This window comes from Rhamphochromis longiceps, linkage group LG1 (assembly GCF_057381845.1).
Source record: "Rhamphochromis longiceps isolate RC_006_pf linkage group LG1, R_longiceps_female_GT1.1, whole genome shotgun sequence".
Classification (NCBI taxonomy): Eukaryota; Metazoa; Chordata; class Actinopteri; order Cichliformes; family Cichlidae; genus Rhamphochromis; species Rhamphochromis longiceps.
In genome coordinates this window covers 20,714,485-20,735,930 of record NC_140557.1, presented here as the reverse complement: position 1 = coordinate 20,735,930, position 21,446 = coordinate 20,714,485, and the positions used below count along the sequence as shown (strand labels likewise).

The following is a 21,446-nucleotide window of genomic DNA, read 5'->3' as shown; positions in this document are numbered from 1 at the left end:
ATGTTGTAAGACTTGTGACTTGACTTGGACTTTTACACCAATGACTTGGGACTTGAATTGGACTTGAACCGGTTTACTTGAAAAGACTTGATATTTTACCCCAAATATAAAATTTAACATGCATATTATATAGAGATTGAAAATGTGACGTCATTCACGGGTAGAACCGCAAAGGATTCTGGGAACTCGTGGCAAGCGGTACTAGCGCACGCAGGCTTTCAATTGAAATCAGTCACACAGCGATAAAAAGAAACACAAAAATGTCAAGAAGCTGTTGTATTATTAACTGCAATAGCCGGTCGCATGACAGCCACGGGAAGCCGACGGGTAAAGAGATCGGTTGTTATCGGATTACGTCGTTGAAGAGAAATTGTTCGAGCCATGTTTCCGAAGTAACAAAGACGCGACGGATGGTCTGGATTGCAGCCATTCAAAGATCAAATATAACGTCCCAGAACACTCCAGCTCACAGGTTAGTCTGCTCCAAGCATTTACACGAAGGTCAGTGTCTTTTAGTACTTAATACGTCATTTTCATAACATAATTGGTGATATAGGTTACAAGCAAGTCTGGCGCTGAACAGAAATTGTCGCGCTATGCTCCTTTGTTTATTGTGCATAAATAGTGAATTGTCCTGACACAATATTGCGTTTCGCTTCTGTTATTATGGTACATTGACAAAAACATATACTTTTATTCACAGGATAAAACAGGTTTTTTGTATCACTAATTGCCCAGTACGATTACAGCATACAATATTATTGTCACTGCTACATTTCTGTGATGGGTACCAGAAATTATTTCCACTACTAATTAATTACCATTGAGCTCAAAGGTCCTATTAATAAACGGTTAACGAATGTGTATTTATGACGACGATTTGTGAGACTGGTAAACTTATGATACGTACGATGGTCTTTCGTTCTACACGGTGCATTTCAAGGTCCTGCACCCATCCGTCGGTAAACTGTACCTGGGCTTGTTGCAGTGACCGGAAGTTACTAAACTTCATGAGTGTGTGCACTCACTCCAAGAACCGTATGATTATAAATATGCATATAAATATGCTAAGATGAGATAGCTGACTTCATCTAACTAGCAAATGTTTTCCAGGCTACGTTGGTGATTCAGTTTTTTTTAATATGTATGATATTTTTGTCATGCGATTTTAAAGCTGGTCCTACAACCGCATCCAAGAATAACATGCAGCTTATCTCAGAACTGTCGGTGAAAATTATTCTTGGAGCTAGGTTTAATTGAGCTGCATTTTAAAGAGGTACAATTTCACAATTTGTGTATATTTTCTAAGTTCACTATTTTGTCATGTGTTGAGAAAAACACAGATTAAAAAATTACATGGTCTAATATTTACATTTAGCATAACTGCAACATTATTTTTTCGTTGTTTTTTTTTTAAAGACTCGAAAGGACTTGAAATTCAAAGTTTCAGACTTGTGACTTGACTCGGACTTTTACACCAGTGACTTGAGACTCGACTCTGACTTGCCTGACATTACTTGAGACTTGACTTGAGACTTGAGGATAAAGACTTGAGACTTACTTGAGACTTGCAAAACAATGACTTGGTCCCACCTCTGGAAATCAAGAGTTGTCAGACCAATTCAATAAAATTTTATTTATATAGCACCAAATCACAACAACAGTCGCCTCAAGGCGCTTTATATTGTACAGTAGATCGTACAATAATAGATACAGAGAAAAACCCAACAATCATATGACCCCTATGAGTAAGCACTTTTGGTGACAGTGGGAAGGAAAAACTCCCTTATAACAGGAAGAAACCTCCAGCAGAACCAGGCTCAGGGAGGGGCGGCCATCTGCTGCAACCGGTTGGGGTGAGAGAAGGAAGACAGGATTAAAGACATGCTGTGGAAGAGAGACAGAGGTTAATAACAGATATGATTCAATGCAGAGAGGTCTATTAATACATAGTGAGTGAGAAAGGTGACTGGAAAGGAAAAACTCAATGAATCATGGGAATCCCCCAGCAGCCTACGTCTATTGCAGCATAACTAAGGGTGGATTCAGGGTCATCTGATCCAGCCCTAATTATATGCTTTAGCAAAAAGGAAAGTTTTAAGCCTAATCTTGAAAGTAGAGATAGTGTCTATCTCCTGAATCCAAACTGGAAGCTGGTTCCACAGAAGAGGGGCCTGAAAACTGAAGGCTCTTCCTCCCATTCTACTTTTAAATATTCTAGGAACAACAAGTAGGCCTGCAGTGTGAGAGCGAAGTGCTCTAATAGGGTCCTACAAGGTCATTAAGCTAAGATGGTGCCTGATTATTTAAGACCTTGTTCGTGAGGAGCAGGATTTTGAATTCAATTCTGGATTTAACAGGAAGCCAATGAAGGGAAGCCAAAACAGGAGAAATATGCTCTCTCTTTCTAGGCCCTGTCAGTACTCTTGCTGCAGCATTTTGGATTAACTGAAGGCTTTTCAGCGAGTTTTTTGGACATCCTGATAATAATGAATTGCAGTAGTCCAGCCTGGAAGTAATAAATGCATGAACTAGTTTTTCAGCGTCACTCTGAGACAGGATATTTCTAATTTTAGAAATGTTGCGCAAATGGAAGAAAGCAGTCTTACATATTTGTTTAATATGTGCATTGAAGGACATGTCCTGGTCAAAAATGACTCCAAGGTTCCTCACAGTGTTACTGGAGGCCGAGGTAATGCCATCCAGGGTAAGAATCTGGTTAGATACCATATTTCTAAGATTTTCAGGGACGAGTAAAATAACCTCAGTTTTATCTGAATTAAGAAGCAGAAAGTTAGCGGCCATCCAGGTCGTTATGTCTTTAAGACATTCCTGCAGTTTAACTAATTGGTGTGTGTTATCTGGCTTCATGGACAGATAGAGCTGGGTGTCATCAGCATAGCAGTGAAAATGTATGCTATGTCTTCTAATGATGCTGCCTAAGGGAAGCATGTATAATGTAAACAGAATTGGTCCTAGCACTGAACCCTGTGGAACACCATAATTGACCTTAGTGTGTGAAGACGACTCTCCATTTACACGCACAAATTGGAGTCTATAGATATGATACAAACCACTGCAGCACAGTACCTGAAATACCTACAGCGTGCTCTAATCGCTGTAGCTATTTCAGGCCAGGCAACATTTTTCCAATCTCACATTGTCTAATTTTAGTGAGCCTATGTGAACTATATCCTCGTGCTCTTAGCTGACAAGAGTGGCTCCCAGTCTGTTCTTCTGCTGCTGTAGTGCGGCTGCTTTAAGTTTCAATATTGTGGACATTCAGAGATGCTCTTCTTCATACTGGTTGTAATCAGTTATTCACATCTGACATGAACTAGACATTTTCACCCAACAAAGTATTTCTGAAATAGTCAACCCATCTGTGACCAAAAAGCACGAGTTCAAAGTCACTTAAATCACCATGTTCACCATAATAACCATATCTAGATGCCTACATGAATGGAGTTGCTGCCATGTGATTGGCTGATTAGACATTTGCATTAACGAGCACCTGAACACGAGTCAAAATCGCAAGAAATGCTTTGCAGATAAATTTATTCAAGTAAACAGAGCAGTGCTCAAAGAAAGTACACAACAAAAATGTGACAAAAATATATCACAGGTAAACCATAGTTTGAGGAATTTTGTGAACACACTACAGTGCTGAACAAGTTGTACACATTTCTTTCTTTTGTTTTTTTTAAACGAGGCAATATGAATACACATACAACTGTCTCTCTCACGCACACAGACACTAACAGGGACATTGAAGGCATCGAATTTTAGATTTTCTTCCCCAAATTGTCTAAATAACGCCCTAAATTTCAAGTCTAGGATATAATTTATCTGATCACTTTAGTAAACCCATTGAACATCTTCTCTTCACTGTTTATCACATTCAAAGCATGCAGTGTTTACTCATAACTTTTAAGCTACACATTGACTAGTTTCTACTTTTTTCAATTACAAAACACTGACATCCTGTGTTGTTTTTGTAGATGAGCCTAAAATGATGAAGGATTCAGACAGCTAGCCGATACAAACACACCGAGTAAGCAAGGTAGCGTAATTAGAGAAATTGAAATAGTGTAGCAGATTCTCACAAGTTTCAAAAATAAAATCGTCTGAGTAGGTGGGTGTACTTGCAGAGTAAAGGCAGAGCTTGCCATACTTAACTAAAGCGCTGCACAGTGTTCCTAAATCAGCCTCATACACGAGCTCACTGTAAAAATACGACGTCAGTTATGGAGTTTTACGGCACTTTTGTTGTGAGGCACCAGCAAGTAAACAACTTTGGTCAGACAGGCAAGCTAGAGACTCTAAATACCTTAAACTGCAGTCTGAGTCCGACTAACTACTTAATGCTCAAGAAAAACCAGGATTTTGACGCAGGTATAAATTGAAATTTGTCCTGTTCTACTCAAGTGTTTACAAATCTGTTCATGGTTTTCTGATCGGAAACAATAAATGTTACAATCGTGGTGTTACACATTATGTAAATTCTGAATATACAGTTCAGTGGGAAAAATAAGTCCAAATCCCTCTTATTACATGATCCAATGATGTTTTTGTTTTTTTTAAACAGATTACACTTCATTTTCCACCTAAAAATAACTTTTTGTTTGTTTGTTCAATGTGAACTGCACATAAGGAATACATTTCAAGTATTTTACACTTGTTTGTAGCTCAAAGGCACTAGTGATCCCATAATATAAGGTTGGCACATTAGCATAAAATGTCATGCAAATATCTACACTCAGTCTTTTCTGCCTCTCCTGGCTTACATATTAGTTAACACAACAAAGGGATGCACTCCCTTGATCGGAACAATTAGAACACTGGGGTCACTTTCTCAAACCTATTTCAGCTGTTCGCTTTTAATTCTCACAGCCGAGCACAGAAAAATACTTCTTTTTTCCCCCTGTGCTGTGAAATATTTAGAAATGTTTCCTTGTTACTATTTGACACTTAGGCGCTTTACTTAATCTATTTCATGGGGTGCTAATCATAAAACGAGAATAGCAGGTCGGCAGGTTTAAATGCTTATGTGGTTTGCTGTTAATTTAATAAACTGTGGGCAGATGCAGTTAACTATAAAGTGAACACAAACCTATTCATATTATTGGCTAGCAGGTAATTACTTCATAGTACAGCATATAATGTAACACTGTGTTGAAAATGGCTCTTGCACATTGTGGCATCCTATCCTTTGCTTAGACTAATCAATTGACACATAATAGGAAACGGACAAGAGGCACTAAAGTATACTGCACATACATACATTCATGCATACAGCACATGCACACAAACACACACGACTGGGGTTGTGTTGCTCTGGTGAAACTGTGCTGCCTCTCCAGTGTCTCTAGGTGTGCTGCAGTGGGATTTTGTCGGGTCTAATGGATAAAAGGCATTCGCTCCTTGCTGTCGTTGTCTCCCTCGGGCTCCTCTTCTTCCTCTCCTGCTTCACTGGTCTCTGTGCTGTCGCTGGCCATCTACAGATAAAACATTTTTTACTGCCACCATTAACCGTTTAGTGGAAACAGAGGTGGAAATAAATGTGAGCTGACATCAAATCACACAGCAAACTCTGCTAATGGGCAGAGGATGGGCTGACATGACAATGGAAATGAAGAGGACAGCAGGAAATCCAGCTCTCACAATCCTGACATGAGAAGAAAATGTGCAGTTACTTATGTGGTTTGCTGTTAATAAATATATATATATATATATATATATATATATATATATATATATATATATATATATATATATATATATATATATATATATATATATATATATATATATATTGTTTTACTACAAATGCCACTTTGTATGTCAGCTAGCAAATGAAGTGTGAGAAGAATACCTTTTGCATTTCTAAAAAAAATCATTTTCATTATAGATTTTCTTAAAAATGTGGACTTGGAATTCATATTTATCCAATTTTGCATCCAGACAATCCTACATAAACTACAGTAGGCTTGAATATAAGACCGATCCATACGGAGAAATTAAAACTCTTAACAGCCATGTCTGTTTATGTATGCAGTCTGTCACCTTTTAAAAGAGAAAATGTCTATATAGCAATAAAAGCCTTTCGTACCAGAGGGGTGGGAGACTTCTCAACATCCAGAATGAGTTTTCCTATGTTGCCTCTGTCATGAATTCTCTGCATCGCCTCTTTTACCTGAGAAGAAAACATAAGTTTAACCTCTTCTTAAAAAGCCGCACAGATCTTATTCTCAACATGTAAAAAAAGCTGGTTTAACAATAAAAGATCTCTAACAGAGAGACTGCTGTAAAATTGGATTAAAAAAAAAAAACACCAGCTGATAAAATTTCAAAATCACAAAAAGATTCAATAATTTTCTGCAGATTGTAGACACGGGATCCATTTTTAGCACAGCTATATTACAGACTTCCTGTGCGAGGAAAGTTAATGGCCTTAACGGTGACAAAATGATGCTGACTCACTCTGCTGGCTGATATTTGACATCACGCTGAACACCTCACTGATGCAAGATCTATAGCAAGAGATTGAATTGAAAATCTGGCAGGGAGGGACAGGCTCTAATAACAGATACATTAAGAATAACTGTTTCTGCAGTCTTATTCCAGAAATGGTTTATTCTACACTGCAAAAAATCTTAGTCACATTCTGCAAAATAAATAAAGTCTCAGACCACACCTCCTAATAACCTGGCTCACTGTTATCCCCACATTCAATAGCTACAGTAGATAGAATTAAAATAAAATAAAGAACAACCCTTCTAGGAACTGAACCAAGGACTCCAAACTCAATTAGGCAGCTACATCTATAGCACACATTATGCCGTCTTCAGAGATAAAATGTGATGCTGTGCACTACACTGCAGAGTAAACCATAGGTGACCTATCACGTCTGTGATATAATAAAGGACATCATGTATCAACATGATAGGGCTCTTAAACTATCTTTAAATGAAGATGAGGCTTCTGCCACTCGGCTGTCTGTGGAAAAATACCATGACACGTTCAAATTCAGCAAAACCCCTCAATTCAGTGCTCCTGCTAGGAGAGCAAAACTGAGTAAGACAGTGAGTCAGAATCTTTTAGGTTTGTGTGATCTTTACTGCCAGCTAAAGAAAATCAGAAATAAGGTGTGTATTGTCGGTAGACTGAGGCAAGCGGGCTGCTGCAGAGAAATCCCTGTGCACATCATCAGCGCCTGTAAACAAAATCCCAGAACACTAAGCACTGCGTTGTGGCGAACTCTACAGCTTGCATTCAAATGAAAATAATTCAATATCCAGTCGTGATGCAGCAGTTGAGGCAACAGTTTGCCATGCACTGACAAGGCTCCTGCAAATGTACACTGTTTTCGAAAAACCCACACTTCATATGCTGTCATAAAACATCACGCTCGTGTTCACCAACACGGCCTGGGAGCAATAAGAGGCACAACATGTGACAACGAGCGACGCTTTCCGGTTCCGTGTTGCCATCCAGCAGGCAAAAGGAGACCAGAAACAACGTTTATGAACGACTGCTAGGCCATTCAGTCATCATTATTTATTTTGCTGTGACAGCAACTTACTTAACAGGTTAAAGAATCAACTCTGTTAGGCATGGTGCTACTGATAAAAGGGCAAAAATAAAGTCAGACCCACCACAAAAGATTACCATGCCATATCATGCACTCACGCAGACGCAGCTGAGTGTATGCCTTTGTCTGGAACCCGTTGTCACAGAAATCAAGCCAATAGGAAAAGTGGGTCATAAACCTGTACAGCACTTTGCTGTTAGGTAGCAACTTTCCAGAAGAGGTTGGGGGTTGGATAAATTCCGCTTACATTTTGAGCGAATTAGGTCTCTGTGCATAATGACCAATTTTCATGCAACGTGGGTTCGATTTTGTTTTTCAGGATTTTTAATAGCATTCAGCGTAGAAGCTGTACAATATTTTCCTGACTGAAACTAGCAGCGATTAGAAAAACTCCCATTATTCTGTCCCAGCCATGCATATTGTCCAACTTCTCATTCCGGAAAGAAAGGTTGCTATGGTCAGCATGTAAACTAACCTCTCCTTCCAGGCATATAAACAACCGAGGCAAGCTGTGCCCCTGACACTACATCCCACGCTATCCTCCCCTCTAATGAGATTCTTCATGGGCAATGGTTCCAGTGAATAGCCTGAACAATCTGCCAAAGTAATGACAACAGTGCATGGAAAGTTTCCCATGAGAAATCATTTCACAAAAATATCTCTCCGACTGTAGACAGAGTCTAGAATAACTTACAGTAAGCTTTTTGTGATTATTACTTACACTGCCTCTGCTTTCATCTAAATTCCTGAGGTATTTTTCAGTATGAAACAAAGTCCAAGGATAAACTTTCTGCTTCTTTTTCCAGTAACCAGAAAATCAGTGGACTGGGGTGGCCATGGCTCAGGAGATAGAGCAGATTGTCTACTAATTGGAAGGTTGGTGGTTCAATCACTGCCTGCTCCACTCTGAATATTATAGTATTCTTGGGTTGCTCCCATTATGTTAGAGTGAAAGTTAGATGTTGAAAAAAGGGCCCGTTTTTTAAAGTGCTTTGAGTAGAAATGCACTATACAAAAACCAGTCCATTTAGTCTCAAGTCCCCAGCTGCAGGTTCTTCATTGATTCTGGCGTTTGTTAGGTCTGAAATGGTGCAGAGGTAAGTCATTCAGAGCTGCAAGTCTTTGCCGAATTCATTAACCTACAAGAATATTAAAAGTGCAGCTTTTCCACCCCACAGGTGCAGAAAAATGAATAAATCAACCACCATCTGTACAGCCCACACATTCCTTGTTTGCAAATGGTTTAATTAAGCAAATAAGAGAAAACAGCTGTGGCGATGGGCCATGGTTGTCCCCATCTTTGTGTATCATTTAACTACAGACGAAAAACACAGAACTGTTCCTGCCTTACTCCGATCCCCGTTTTACTGTATCCACTGCAGGTACACGTGGACATCAGAGGAAGGATCACAAATATGAAAAAGGGGTTAAACTGAAGCTGTTCTCATGAAGGAGCCCAGCAGTGGTCAAATGCACACCGGCTAAACCCGCATCACAAGCCGGAGCTTTTATGGATAAATATGGGGATTAAGTGGATGAATAAGCATGATGGCCCTGCATACAGTTAAAGTAGTGAGTGTGTGTTACCTTGTATAAAACAAATCAGTGCATTTTCTGTTATTTCGGACCATTTTAATAAACAGAAATGATTATTATGCTTGGACAACTAAAACCCCCAATTAGCAAACTTGCTTTATAAAAAAAAGTATTTCATTACGATGCCGGTGATTGTCCTTTGGCTTGGATTTAAGCGTTTTTGGGGGGCACTAAAAATTCTTTTAGGCAGGAAAAACCCTGTAAGTAGCATAGGTACGCTCTCTTAAAGTGGTACTTTTCCATTAGGCTTATGTACCAATGGGGATGTGAGCCACAAATGCCCTTGTAAAAATATAGCAGAGCGAGCAAAGTAAAAAGAGGAAATCGAGCATAGATGTGGTAATATTCATCTGTCTGTAAAATTGCCTATGTGATGGAAAGAGTCTGGTTTTCAATGCTTCAATATGTTCTACACACAACCAATTGTGACAGTGTATTTATGAGTCTCTCTTTTTCCAGTCATGGGTCTTCATTTACTACTGATGTTCCCCTGAACTCAAATCCCTTTTAAATGTTGCACAATGCAGGAAAAGACTGATCCGGATCTCTTAATGTAAATATCAAATTATTAGAGGAAACATGCATCTACTGTACAAAGGTTCCTGAGAAACTGAATGATCACAGTTATAGGAAGACTTAAAGAGTCTGTAGAAATCGAGTGTCAAGTGCTTGATGTATGGGCTGTTTGGCTTTTTGTGTTGGTGTGACATAATAGTTGAACAGGAAGATTCAACCTACCCACCATCTGTGGAAGAATGTCCAAGGACAGCTGACAACGTTCAGCAGCGACAAACAACACATTATATTCTGTCCAGGATGTTTAAACCAATTCTTCTTAAAATCTTTTCTGGCATCTCGGATTGCCCGACGTGATCGGGTCATTTTTAATTTGATCCTCATCGATCTCTGTGTCTTAAACCCTCTGGTTACTTCAAGTTCTTACCTCCTCCAGCGCCCAGAGGGAGTCCACTACAGGCTTGATCTTCTTCTCTTCATACAAACACAGGAGTTTGTCCATCACTGATTTCACGAGGCCACATCTCCCTTGTTTGAAGAGCAGGTTGAGGAGCGAAAATCCAGCTATGACTTTGTTCTCTTCGTATAGCTTAATAGGGTTCACCTTCTCCACCTGCCACCACTGTAAAAACAAATAAACAAGCAAACGAGGGTGACGGATGTGTGCGTGCGTTTCATTTCCTGTGACTTATAATTGATTGGGCAGTTACAGGGTGTAGTTTCCTTTCAAATATTGATGATAGACTGCATCTCTGACTCACAGATTTTGCAAAGCTGAAGAAACTCTTTGTTTCCCCAGTTACCATGTTTGACGCGCCTGAAAAAACAAAAATAAAAGGATTTCTGTATACTGGACAGAAGTGACTAGTCAATAATTGGCAGCCATGAAGCATGAAGGGAGAGTGGGGGAGGATCAGCTGGCACCTTTAGCCCTTTAGATCTGTGCAAGTATGCCTTTGCACATTTTGAGTATGGCTGCAGATAATGAATTAATCTCTCTGTAATCATGTTACTTGATTCATGAGGCTTGACAGAAGCTAAAGTAATTAACGGAGACCAGATAAGACTGGTTGCTGTGAAGGACAATACATTCAATTTGCAGGCTCTGGAGTATATATTATTCAAATGACACTCACTATTTTGCGACTAGATCTGTGCCACTCTTATGGGTGTGTGTAAAAATTGAAGCTGCAGCAAGAAGACAGATAGATTGCCATGAGGAATGTAAAACAGCTACTCGGGCTCTGTGCAAAAGTAACAAAATCCAACTAAAAGTACCTCTAAAGCTTCTTTAATCCACACGCAAACTGGTATAAAAATCTCTGCGTGTTCGTGCCAGACTGCTTTTTTGGGCCAGGGAATTTGACTCGAGAGTGAGACTGTACTTCTCAATATTTGAAGTAAGATTTAAAATGTAGTTATTTTGACTTTGAAGCGATACATTTTTGCACAGTAAAGGAATACATATCATCCCCACCATACAGGATGTAAGTTCCCAGCGGCTTCAGCAAACTCAGGCCTTTGCCTGTGTTCTCCCCACACAGGCAGTCAAGCACAATGTCCACTCCCTCTGGAGAAATCCTGAAACACCAAGAACAAAGGGACAGTTAAAAAATATTCAATTGAGCTAATAAACATGCAACATGCAGAGATTTAAACACTTCATTAGAACCAGTAAATTATTTGAATGTTGTCTCATAAATGAACAGATTATTTTAAACACAGATTTGAGCTGAAACATTTAGCCTCGATGGTAAGATTAGCAGAAAAAAGATTTGGACACATTTTGGACAAATTTGAATCGATTTCAGACATAATACTTTTTTTTGCCTTTTTAATGTAGTATTCCACTTTTGTCTAAGAAAACAAGTGATTTAAGGAATGGAGGCAGTTATATGAAAGGTTTCTACTCTTACTGAGCCCGCAAGAAACTTAGACGCTACAAGCCACATTCACACAGCACTATATTTTATCTGTCACCCCCACATTCATTTTGGGGTTAAGCATCTTAACGTTTTGAAAGGCAGACCGGAGGAGCTGCGGATCACACTACCCACCTTTCAGCCGGCGGATAACCCACTCTACCTCCTGAGTCCCAGTCACCCAGATTTAGAAAGCTCACAAGGGTAAAAATATAACCAGTAGATTAATCTAAAATCCAAATAACAGGCAACATTCAATTACCATTAATCAGTTAAGCAACTAATTGTTTCAGCTTTACTGAAAATGTCATGAAGAATTCGAGCAGTTGAGTTAAAGTACAGTGAAAGGCAGAGATATGACTGCACTGGCTTGTTTGTGTCCACAAGCACTAAATGTAAACGTGCAAAACATACTCTGTAAGCATATATATAGATATATGTATATATAAATATATATATAATTTATTTATGTGTGTGTGTGTGTGTTTTCAGCCTGTGATTCATGCTGGAGCAGCTTCAGGTTTTGTCTAATCATGGATTCATAAGATAAGGAGCTTGGTTCTCTGGAGTATTACTCTGAGAAAAAGTTGCAGCCCACGTTTTCTTATACAGGGATTATTGATGTGTTGCAGTGCCCACGTAGCTCCTCATCGGTAACATATTTTACACTGTGTTACAAAACGTTTCTGATCTCATCGCACACAGAATCAGCCAGTGGAAAAAAAAGGGCCATAATGAGACTTTTTAGAGTACGGTATATGAAAGAATGAAAGGCATGTTATTATCAAGGGGACATTAAGTCCATACTTTCTGCCTTGTGGCCCCAAACACCCGGCTGGCTGAACAGCTTGGTGGTCTTGTGATTCTCATGGTTTTTTGCCTTTTGTAAAAGGGCTAATTTAATTGTACTTTGCACTTGATCCTGAGAAGAATGTGTGGACCAGTGAGATGAAAGGCATATTAATCCACTACCACTGCTGACATGTATGCAGAAAGCACTCAACATCATTTCCTAATCAAGCCATTTGCATCTGTAGGTACTACAACGTGGCAAATATGGATTTTCATACATCATACTAATGCGCATCTACCCTGTTTCTAGTATAGCCACAGATAATTACTGCCAGAGCTCTGTGAAGCAGAGGAGGCCGTTTGGTGATGAAATAATCAAAAGCTTTGCAACATCGTTAGAACTACATGAAACCTCCGCAGATTAATTGTAGTAGACCTGTGGCATACCGCATCCAATCCCATGAACGTTTGCAACCAGCGGTTTCTTTGTAGCGTAAACCGTCTCTGATGTCAGTGTAACGTGTAAGAAATCGCTCCTCTGGCCTAATTGGCTCAGCTGTTCCACATTGCCGCTACAGACCTCCACCCTACACAATGCTGCTGCTTGCTGAGATGAGCTGTGAGTTGCCATGGTGACCACAGCCACACATGACCAATAAAGCAAGCAGTAACATCTGCATCCTCCAGCAGGCCTCTTACCCTCTGTTAACTAAGTGTTGTCACGTTAGTTTAAAGGGGTAACCGGCAACATCTTCACCTGACTACATCTCCACATTCAGTCTTGACTCAATGAGTGAATGTTGCCAAAATTTGTCAAAAAGAAGTAAAACCACTTACACAACACACTTACTTTTTGACTTCTTGGATGTAGTCAACATTTCTGTCAAAGAGGTGAGCCACGGAGTCTCTAATGGCTGCGTGTTTGAAACACGAAGCGATCCCAAACACAGTGACATTAGGCACGGTGGAGCAGAGCTGAGCCACAGCTTGACCCTGAACATAATAACAGTTATAATAATGTATCAGTGCCCGAGAGCACAGAGGATAAGGAAAGCAGACATAAACATAAATCATACCACGGCATAAATAGCACTATTAACAGCGGGGATTAAACAACAATTCCATATGTGTGCATTTGTTTAGAGGGTGTGCACTAGTCATATGAGAACTGGACTTACTACACCACCTCCTACTGAGTGGACCAACACTGACATCCCTTCTCGCAGATTGGCAACCTCAAAGAGCATCATATAAGCAGCCACAAAGTTCAGGGAGAAGGCTGCTGCTTCAGCGAACGTCATTTCATCTGGCATCTTGTAGACAAAATCCACGGGTGCACAAACCACCTCCGCCCAGGCGTTGTAATTCACAAAAGCCATGACTCTGTCGCCTATCTGAAAGAAACATGTGAGGGAAGGAGGTCAACACACGGCAGACACTAACGTGAGCCCGTCATGTGGCAGTAAATGTCATCAGATTATGAATTAACAGCAGTATATTTCTGATTGTTACGCTTACAGCACTTATTGCAATCTGCATCCTCTCTAGTTTTATTGGTGTACTTCTCTGGCAGCATGTACTCATAGAACAACTGCATCAACAAGCTGTAATTACACTAACCTCAAATCCCTTTGTGTTTTCACCCACTGACTCTACTATTCCAGAGCACTCAAATCCAGGGACAAGAGGGGGTTTGGGGGGATTATCGATAGTCCCCTGACGTACCATCAGGTCCAGGAAATTCAAGCCACTGCAACAAAGAATAATTCTTGTTTGTTTACACTGGAATCCATCTGATTCGATATCTGGATGACGACCATGACCCTGAACAGTCTCTAACAGCTTTTTAATATCAAATATTTAGCATGAGGTGTTAAGAGATGTAGGGATTACCCAGCACTGTTTATTGCATTATTATGAGCAGTGAGTCACAGGCTTTTCCTCTGTGAATAAACAGTACACTTTAATTTTCCCAATGTCACACTGCTAACACTGGCAAAAGCTCAGCTGCAACCTGGGGAAAAATGACTTGCTCAATATCTTGTAAACAAGCGCTTAGAAAATAGAAAGTGTGACATAGAATGACTGGAAACTGTGGCATCAGATATGCTTGTTATGAACATCAGCCACCCAACCTCCTGTACCAGAAAAGACCTGTGGATTCATGACTGCGAATTTCTGTGTAAGCCTTGTTGATCAGCGTATAGACTTCACAAAAGCACCATGCAACGTGGGAGTAAAAGACCAGATCAGACCGCAGCTCACAAGTACAAATGAAAAACACTGACACCCTCATATTTACCATGTTTTCACGCGGATCTTCACTTCACCATCCTGAGGCTCGGGCATTGCCTTCTTGGTCACCCTGAGTTTGTTAAGACCCCCAAAACCTGACAATATCACCGCTCGCATTTCTTTGGCATTGCCAGACGTCTCCACGTTGTCTATTTCTTTCTTCACATTTTTGTCTATCATGTACTCGGTTTCCTCTGTCATGTCTGCTCCTTCTTTAGCCATGTCGAAGACCAGCTGCTCTGCCTCCCCGTTCCTAGTCGAGAGTGATTTGGGCGTGCAGCCGGTGCAGCCTGCACACAGGCAGGCGCTGTATGGACGGTTATCCACAGTGGAAGCTGAATCCTCATCATCTGCAAGCGACGTGCACTCACGCAGGTTTAAAGTTCCAGTATTTTAAGTCTGACAGATGGCGATTAATTCAACAAAAAAAACTTTGCTATTTCAAATCAGGAAATTATTTCATCCTGGTGAATTATCCTTCCTTGCGCCAGTACGACTTATAAAGTGCACCATCTGGTGGTGAAGCGCCCGCAAAACTTTTAAGTCTGATGAACTCCTTCAGATGCCCTCGGCAGCACAACCAAGTAGGATATAAATAAATAATCGTTAACCTCATAATAAAGATTCAAAGTTTTATAGTTTAATGGGATGTTTTCTTTTATTCTCCTTTAAAGGGTTAAACTATAAAAATGACCAGAGGAAACAAAACAAACAAACCTGGAAGAATTAGCGAAGAATTAACAACAATCAATCATGGTATGCATGATTGTGTGCGAGTGCAACATTCCTATTTAAAATAATGTATTCGTGACTTGTAGACTTGAAGTTTCTTCGAGGCTATAATTTTTTTTTAAAATTTGGATACATTTAATACATATATAATACATATTCTTTTACATCCCTCGAAATCTCTGTTTAAATTAACTATTAAACAGGGCTAAACGATGTTTAAATGACAATATATAATAAATAAATAACTAAAAGACAGATTTTTTAAAAATTGATAAATCTGTCAAAATTGACTTGAGTAACTCAAAATGTCATATTATTAGTTTATTAATAATAATAATTTATTATTTATAGATACATAACCCCAAATTCTGAGATTAAAACCTCAAAAAAAAATTTTGAGGGCAAAAAAAATCTTTTTTCTCCTATTCGTAAGTCAAGATTGAGATAATAACCAAAACTTTGTAGATAATATTTTTTCCCCCAGTGATGGAAACAAGATTCTGCATTTAAAGCTCGTGAATTAATTTCTTAATTTGTATATCACACGGTTGCAACCTAAAAATAAGGCTTTTATTATGACTGTAAACAAAACAAAACAAAACAAAAAACCCCAAAACAAAACAGTGAAAAGCATTTCACTATACAGAGGACACTATGAAGTCTTTATGGCTGGCTGAAAAGGTTTATAGGCCTCTCTTAGATATGGATAAACATAGATTCAAGTAGCCTGGAGTGGTTCAATGTCAGGTGCTACAATTAATGAGAAACTAGCAAAATGCTAATTTATCATATTCTTTAACAAATTTTGTGTGTTTGCTACCTAACACAAAACCTAATATGTAAAAGTAAAAAGCCTTTTCGCAATAAAAATTAATAAATCAGGTGGTGTAATATTTCTAATGTTTTGAAATTGACTTCTAATTTTCTTTGTAGAATAAACTCCATGGTTATGGAGAAAATAACTTCATCAACTGTTGCCAAGGTTACGGTGTAACCCTGTAACCCTGGCAACATCTTAAAACAACCTGCTGACGCATTCAACTTCCTGCATCATAAATTGCTACACTCGCTCCTAATTTTATCGTAACTGTTTTCTTTTATAAACGGACCTCTTTGCAAAAGGTTTAATCTAAAATTTCTCAAACACAAAAAGAAGCCAATGATATGTGCCAAGCATAAATAAATAATAAAATGAAAAGTTATTATAAACGTTACTGCTTACTACACATCCTGAAGAAGCCAAGACGCCTTAATAACACTTGTCTAACATTCACTTTTTGTACTTCTTTGAATATCTGAGCTCAAGAACATGCTAGCTGCTAACGTAGCTAACTGCGGCAGCCTGCTTAAATAACAGGAAACTCCAAAAAGGAGCGGAAAGATTTTCAAACAGATTTGTAGAACTACAGATCAGAGCGATGGACTTCCATCACTCAGCTATACACTGGTTCAGCTGAAATGATTTAAGCCTATTGTTTAAGGCTTCCACTTGCTTTCTGCCATCATTTTTCAACATTCAACAGCAGCAAAGATGTTATGAAAAACTTCATATTTTCACTTTTAATCCTCAGCGTGATTAATATTAGATTAATTTGACAGGCAGTAATAGTGAGCGCATTTCCTTTTTTATATAAATGGATTTTTTTTTTAAATTTAAGCAACAAAAAGAAAACAGTCAACAAAAGTAGCTTCCTTTTATTGCAAGGTACATTAGAAAGGAATAGGTAGCATAAACACAGGAGCAAAGTACAATCCAATGCCAGTAACCAATTTTGAAATTAATCATCTTAAGCTAGACGGTAACACAGACTGTGGTCAGAGTTAATGACATTGCAAACTAATGCTCCATAAACAGATCCCTCCCCAGTTAAAAATAGAGTCTGTAGCTATTCTCCACCATTACGAGACTGCCCATTATTACACCAGCATCACCATCAGCCCTCAGGAGACCCCACAATGGGAAGAGCCTACATGACTTGACACTTTGCTAACAATTTAGCAGGCCATTTTGTGCGTATCACAGCTTTCATTGGTTCAATATATTATCTTAGAGTACATGATAACTCACTTAGCAATCATGCATGTTTCACACTGTCAGTGTTTAACTGCTACAGATAAGGTCCTGTGCGTTTCTGCCACTGGTACATTAACATCTATGTCACAGGATTAGTTTAGTACATAACAGCTTTTTTTCCTCCCAGTTGTGCATTCATACTAGAGAGGGTGAACAAAGGAAAGGTTTGTGGGCCAGAAATAGGACTTTTTCTAATGTTGTGGGACATCAGTGAATATTCGTAATCCATGCATGTTTTGAATCTCATCTTTGAGTGCCTGTGGAGGACAAGACATACGCAATACTTGTGATTAAAATATCAACTATTGCAAATATAAACTACAAGTTTTTGTTAATTGAAGCCAAGACGACAGACTTAAAAGAGGACATGAAACACTAGATCTATGGAGGTTAATTTACCTCATGGAGTGCTATACAAACCCAGACACTGCAGCTAACAGATGGATTTTCCCATTTCAGTGCCGCTAGCCAAGTAATGAGAGCCAAATACTGCTAGAGACAAGACGGTAAAAGTGGACAGTATATCCTTGGTTTCTTAACATAAAACTCATTGTTATACCCAGGGGCAGCACAAACCTGATCATGATTCTGTCACTGGTTAGCAAACATAAACTAATGTAAGACTATTAGCTGCAACCCAGTGACATCACGTTCCATACTAACAGAAGATGGTGCTAAACATATTTAATCCAGCTTCACAGACAGAGTTACATCTATGTCAGTTTTTGAGAGCAGGGCTCCATGATGTAAATTATCCTTTATATGTGTAGCGTTTCATGTCATCTTTAAAAAAAACAAATAACAAGCACATACAAGGTTCAACACAGACTAAATAAAACATCAACAATTTTAGATTTAATACATCAGTTTAGACAAGGTTTCTAGGGGTTTACCTGATTGACTAACTGGTGTTGCTGAACAGTCCTTTTTCCTTTAAACTCACTGGATTCTATGTGGATCTCATACATGGCCCCACAGCCACCTAATAACAGAACAGAAACACAGAAACAGAGAATCTTATGACTTGCTTTGCTTGTTTGTTTGCTTCCTTGGCTTTCAGAGTTTTCCTCAGTTCAAATGCACGGCTTCAGGGAAGACCTACATGTCCTACCAGGCAAATTCAACATAGTTGGGATTTCTTTGCATTAGCCGATTCTGCAAACCTAAAACCATATGAAGTGGGTGGGTATCATGAAGGCAGTTAAAGACTTAACCTGGGCTTTTTACTCCAAGACATCTAAAAAGTGGTGTCTGCTGCATCATTTGAGTCTTTAAGCCTTTTCGAGTGGTTGATAAACAAAACAACAATAAAAAACAAGGTATCAGAAAAGGGCCACATTATTGCTACAAAGAAGTTGAGAATAATACCACAGAAAACCAATTATTTTTGTGAATTTTGACTTGATATATTGATTTTATAACTCCATGTGCTCTGTGTGTAGTTCAAAAGTGATACACACATCAAAGGATAATCAATGTAATCAAGTCTGACATCGTCTCGCAGAGGGTATTAATAAGTGGGTGACCAGATGAAGGTGAAGTTAATTTTACTGACTGATTGTTCTTGGTATTAAATGGGCTACAAATACTCTAATCTGTTGGATGTTATTTGCCATCCATCAATTTAAAACAGACTTAGCAGCAGAGTACGACCAGGCAAAAACAATAACCATAAATAAATAAATAAATAAATAAAAAAAAAAAAAAATATATATATATATATATATATATATATATATATATATATATATATATATATATATATATATATATATATATATATTTTTTTTTTTTTTTTTTTTTTTTAAATTTTTTTTAAATTTTTTTTTTTAAATAGCATATTTAAGATTGAAAACGTTAAGCTCACAAATCCTTTAATCCTGCATCGGAATGCATCCCTCTGAGGGTCTTTTGAGTTAGCTGACTCAAAAAGCTTCAAATCAGTGATAATGGGTATCACATGATATAAACCAGGGGAAAGTATTTATCCACTGTGTATGTGCAAATAACAGAAAAGTTATTTGACACGTTTACACAAAATTAACAAATCAAATACCACCAACCAGAGTTAAAAGGAGCAGATCGGTTCCTTACAATAAAAGGAAATAAGGGTGTTGCTAATAAGCAAAGAGAGGAAAAACATGTAATCCTGTCAATCTGGGTGATGTATTTGTTTTTAGCACCGTCACTGCCTGTCAGTAATTCCTCATGTGGCAGCTGCACAGTAGATGAATCCTTAAAAATTTACTCAAGGTCTGACACTGCCCCCACTGTGTATGAACCAAAAGTTTTGTGTAGCTTCATTTCCAGCCTTGTCATTTCCCACGTGTTAAGCCGTGCTCCCGTCTTAGGCGGATCAGGATCATTTCCGCGGATTTAAGTGTTTACCTGATATATCCACAACTTTGAGTGACGAGGCTGAAGGGAACTTCTCCTTCAGTATCTTTGCGATGCGGACCTCCCCGTCGGTTTGCGTGGACAGAGGTCTTTCCAGCTGTCCAGTGACGGCAGTCTGAGGAGGAGGAGATGAGTTTAAGTTCAGCAGACAGTTTCTGCAAACTGGCGGCTAGCATTAAGCTAAAGCTTGACCCTCTGAAATGCACTGCTGGTACTGCTAAAGGTGTTTTAACCTGATTACTGCGCAGAAGACGGAGTGCAGACACCACAGCGCTGTTCAAACTGCGACTACAAGCAAACATTGTGAAAACGGAGGCACAGCTTGATCAGGGGGAGTTTGTGAAACACACACCGGTTACTTAACTGTCATGGCCTCAGACAGCGCGGTCCCTCAAATATGACGTCACACATCCGGGTCACAAATCACTTTGGGTTTTTTAACACATTTGAGTGCCCTAGTTGTTGCTATTTCTAATATTGCCATGGTATGAATATAAAATTAATATTTTGAATGAATACAAGATTCATACATGTCATTTTTTAATAGATTATATGTTATGTATTAATACTGATTGCTATGAAGGTCATACGTACCATTTAGTACAGTTCTCTTTTCAGTCTTACATTTTATTATTTTATTTTATCATTCTTATAAATAAAATTATACATATTATTGGTTGTATGTGTTTTTAAAGTCACTATTTCTATTTTTATTCTTTAACAATCATGATTATTTTCTGTAACACAGCAATTTAACACTGTAATCCACATGTGTCAAACTCCAGGCCTCAAGGGCCGCTGTCCTGCTTGTCTTCCAACTAACCTGCCCTTGTAGCTTTTTATTGGCAAAGCACACACATCTCAAAAACAAGCAGGATGCTGGCCTTCATGGACTGGAGTTTGACACCCCTATCTATCTATCTATCTATCTATCTATCTATCTATCTATCTATCTATCTATCTATCTATCTATCTATCTATCTATCTATCTATCTATCTATCTATCTATCTATCTATCTATCTATCTATCTATCTATCTATCTATCTATCGACATTTTAACTGTTTCCGCTCTCGAGGTCCCTTCACATGTTACCTATGTACATGGTTGCACACACTAAAAAGTAATTATTGCTTTAATTATTCATTAAGTGAATAATTCCAGGTATTTTCCACAAAATACATTTTGACATGTCACAGCAGGTAGAAAAAGCAAACTTACTGTTTTGCTATGACTGTTTGCCCTTGAAGAGATGGAAGTCATTGTCAGTGTGATTCGTAACAAATTAAAATCTCAGCTCTCAAGAATACAGAGCTTTCTGTGCAGGGGAATTCATTAGTGTAGAATTGCTCCGATAATTTTTTTTGATTATCCTTAAAGGTGTGTTTTAACGTGAACAAGTCTGAACAAGATCAAGCTCACAGTGACGGGGGTTACATCAGGTATGACTGTGAGGCTTATCTCACTGTGCAGGTTGTGAAGCTCTGCAGTAATGGAGACAGAGGAGCAATCTGGCTGTTGACAGTGAG

At 38.7% G+C, this 21,446-nt stretch overlaps 2 protein-coding genes across 3 annotated transcripts; both read right to left on the bottom strand.

The window, feature by feature from the left end:
• Positions 1–1,731: 1,731 nt before the first annotated feature.
• Positions 1,732–15,269, bottom strand: vat1l (vesicle amine transport 1-like). 2 transcript variants are annotated; one of them, XM_085411220.1, is made up of 9 exons: positions 14,723–15,269; positions 14,041–14,170; positions 13,599–13,814; positions 13,271–13,413; positions 11,184–11,287; positions 10,468–10,523; positions 10,134–10,328; positions 6,113–6,196; positions 1,732–1,887 (listed from the first exon to the last, which is right to left on the bottom strand). In XM_085411220.1, the coding sequence occupies exons 1-9, from the start codon at positions 14,935–14,937 to the stop codon at positions 1,732–1,734; spliced, it is 1,299 nt and encodes a 432-aa protein (XP_085267346.1). In that variant the 5' UTR covers positions 14,938–15,269. The 2 variants fall into 2 exon arrangements, with proteins under 2 accessions (XP_085267346.1, XP_085267341.1); XM_085411215.1 differs by lacking the exon at positions 1,732–1,887 and adding an exon at positions 3,551–5,498.
• Positions 15,270–17,126: 1,857 nt separating this feature from the next.
• On the bottom strand, positions 17,127–20,305 carry bola3 (bolA family member 3). The gene is made up of 4 exons (XM_085411209.1): positions 20,152–20,305; positions 19,910–20,033; positions 18,415–18,503; positions 17,127–17,778 (listed from the first exon to the last, which is right to left on the bottom strand). Exons 1-4 carry the CDS (start codon positions 20,218–20,220, stop codon positions 17,713–17,715), a joined length of 348 nt encoding a protein of 115 aa, XP_085267335.1. The 5' UTR covers positions 20,221–20,305; the 3' UTR covers positions 17,127–17,712.
• Between the last annotated feature and the right edge of the window lie 1,141 nt (positions 20,306–21,446).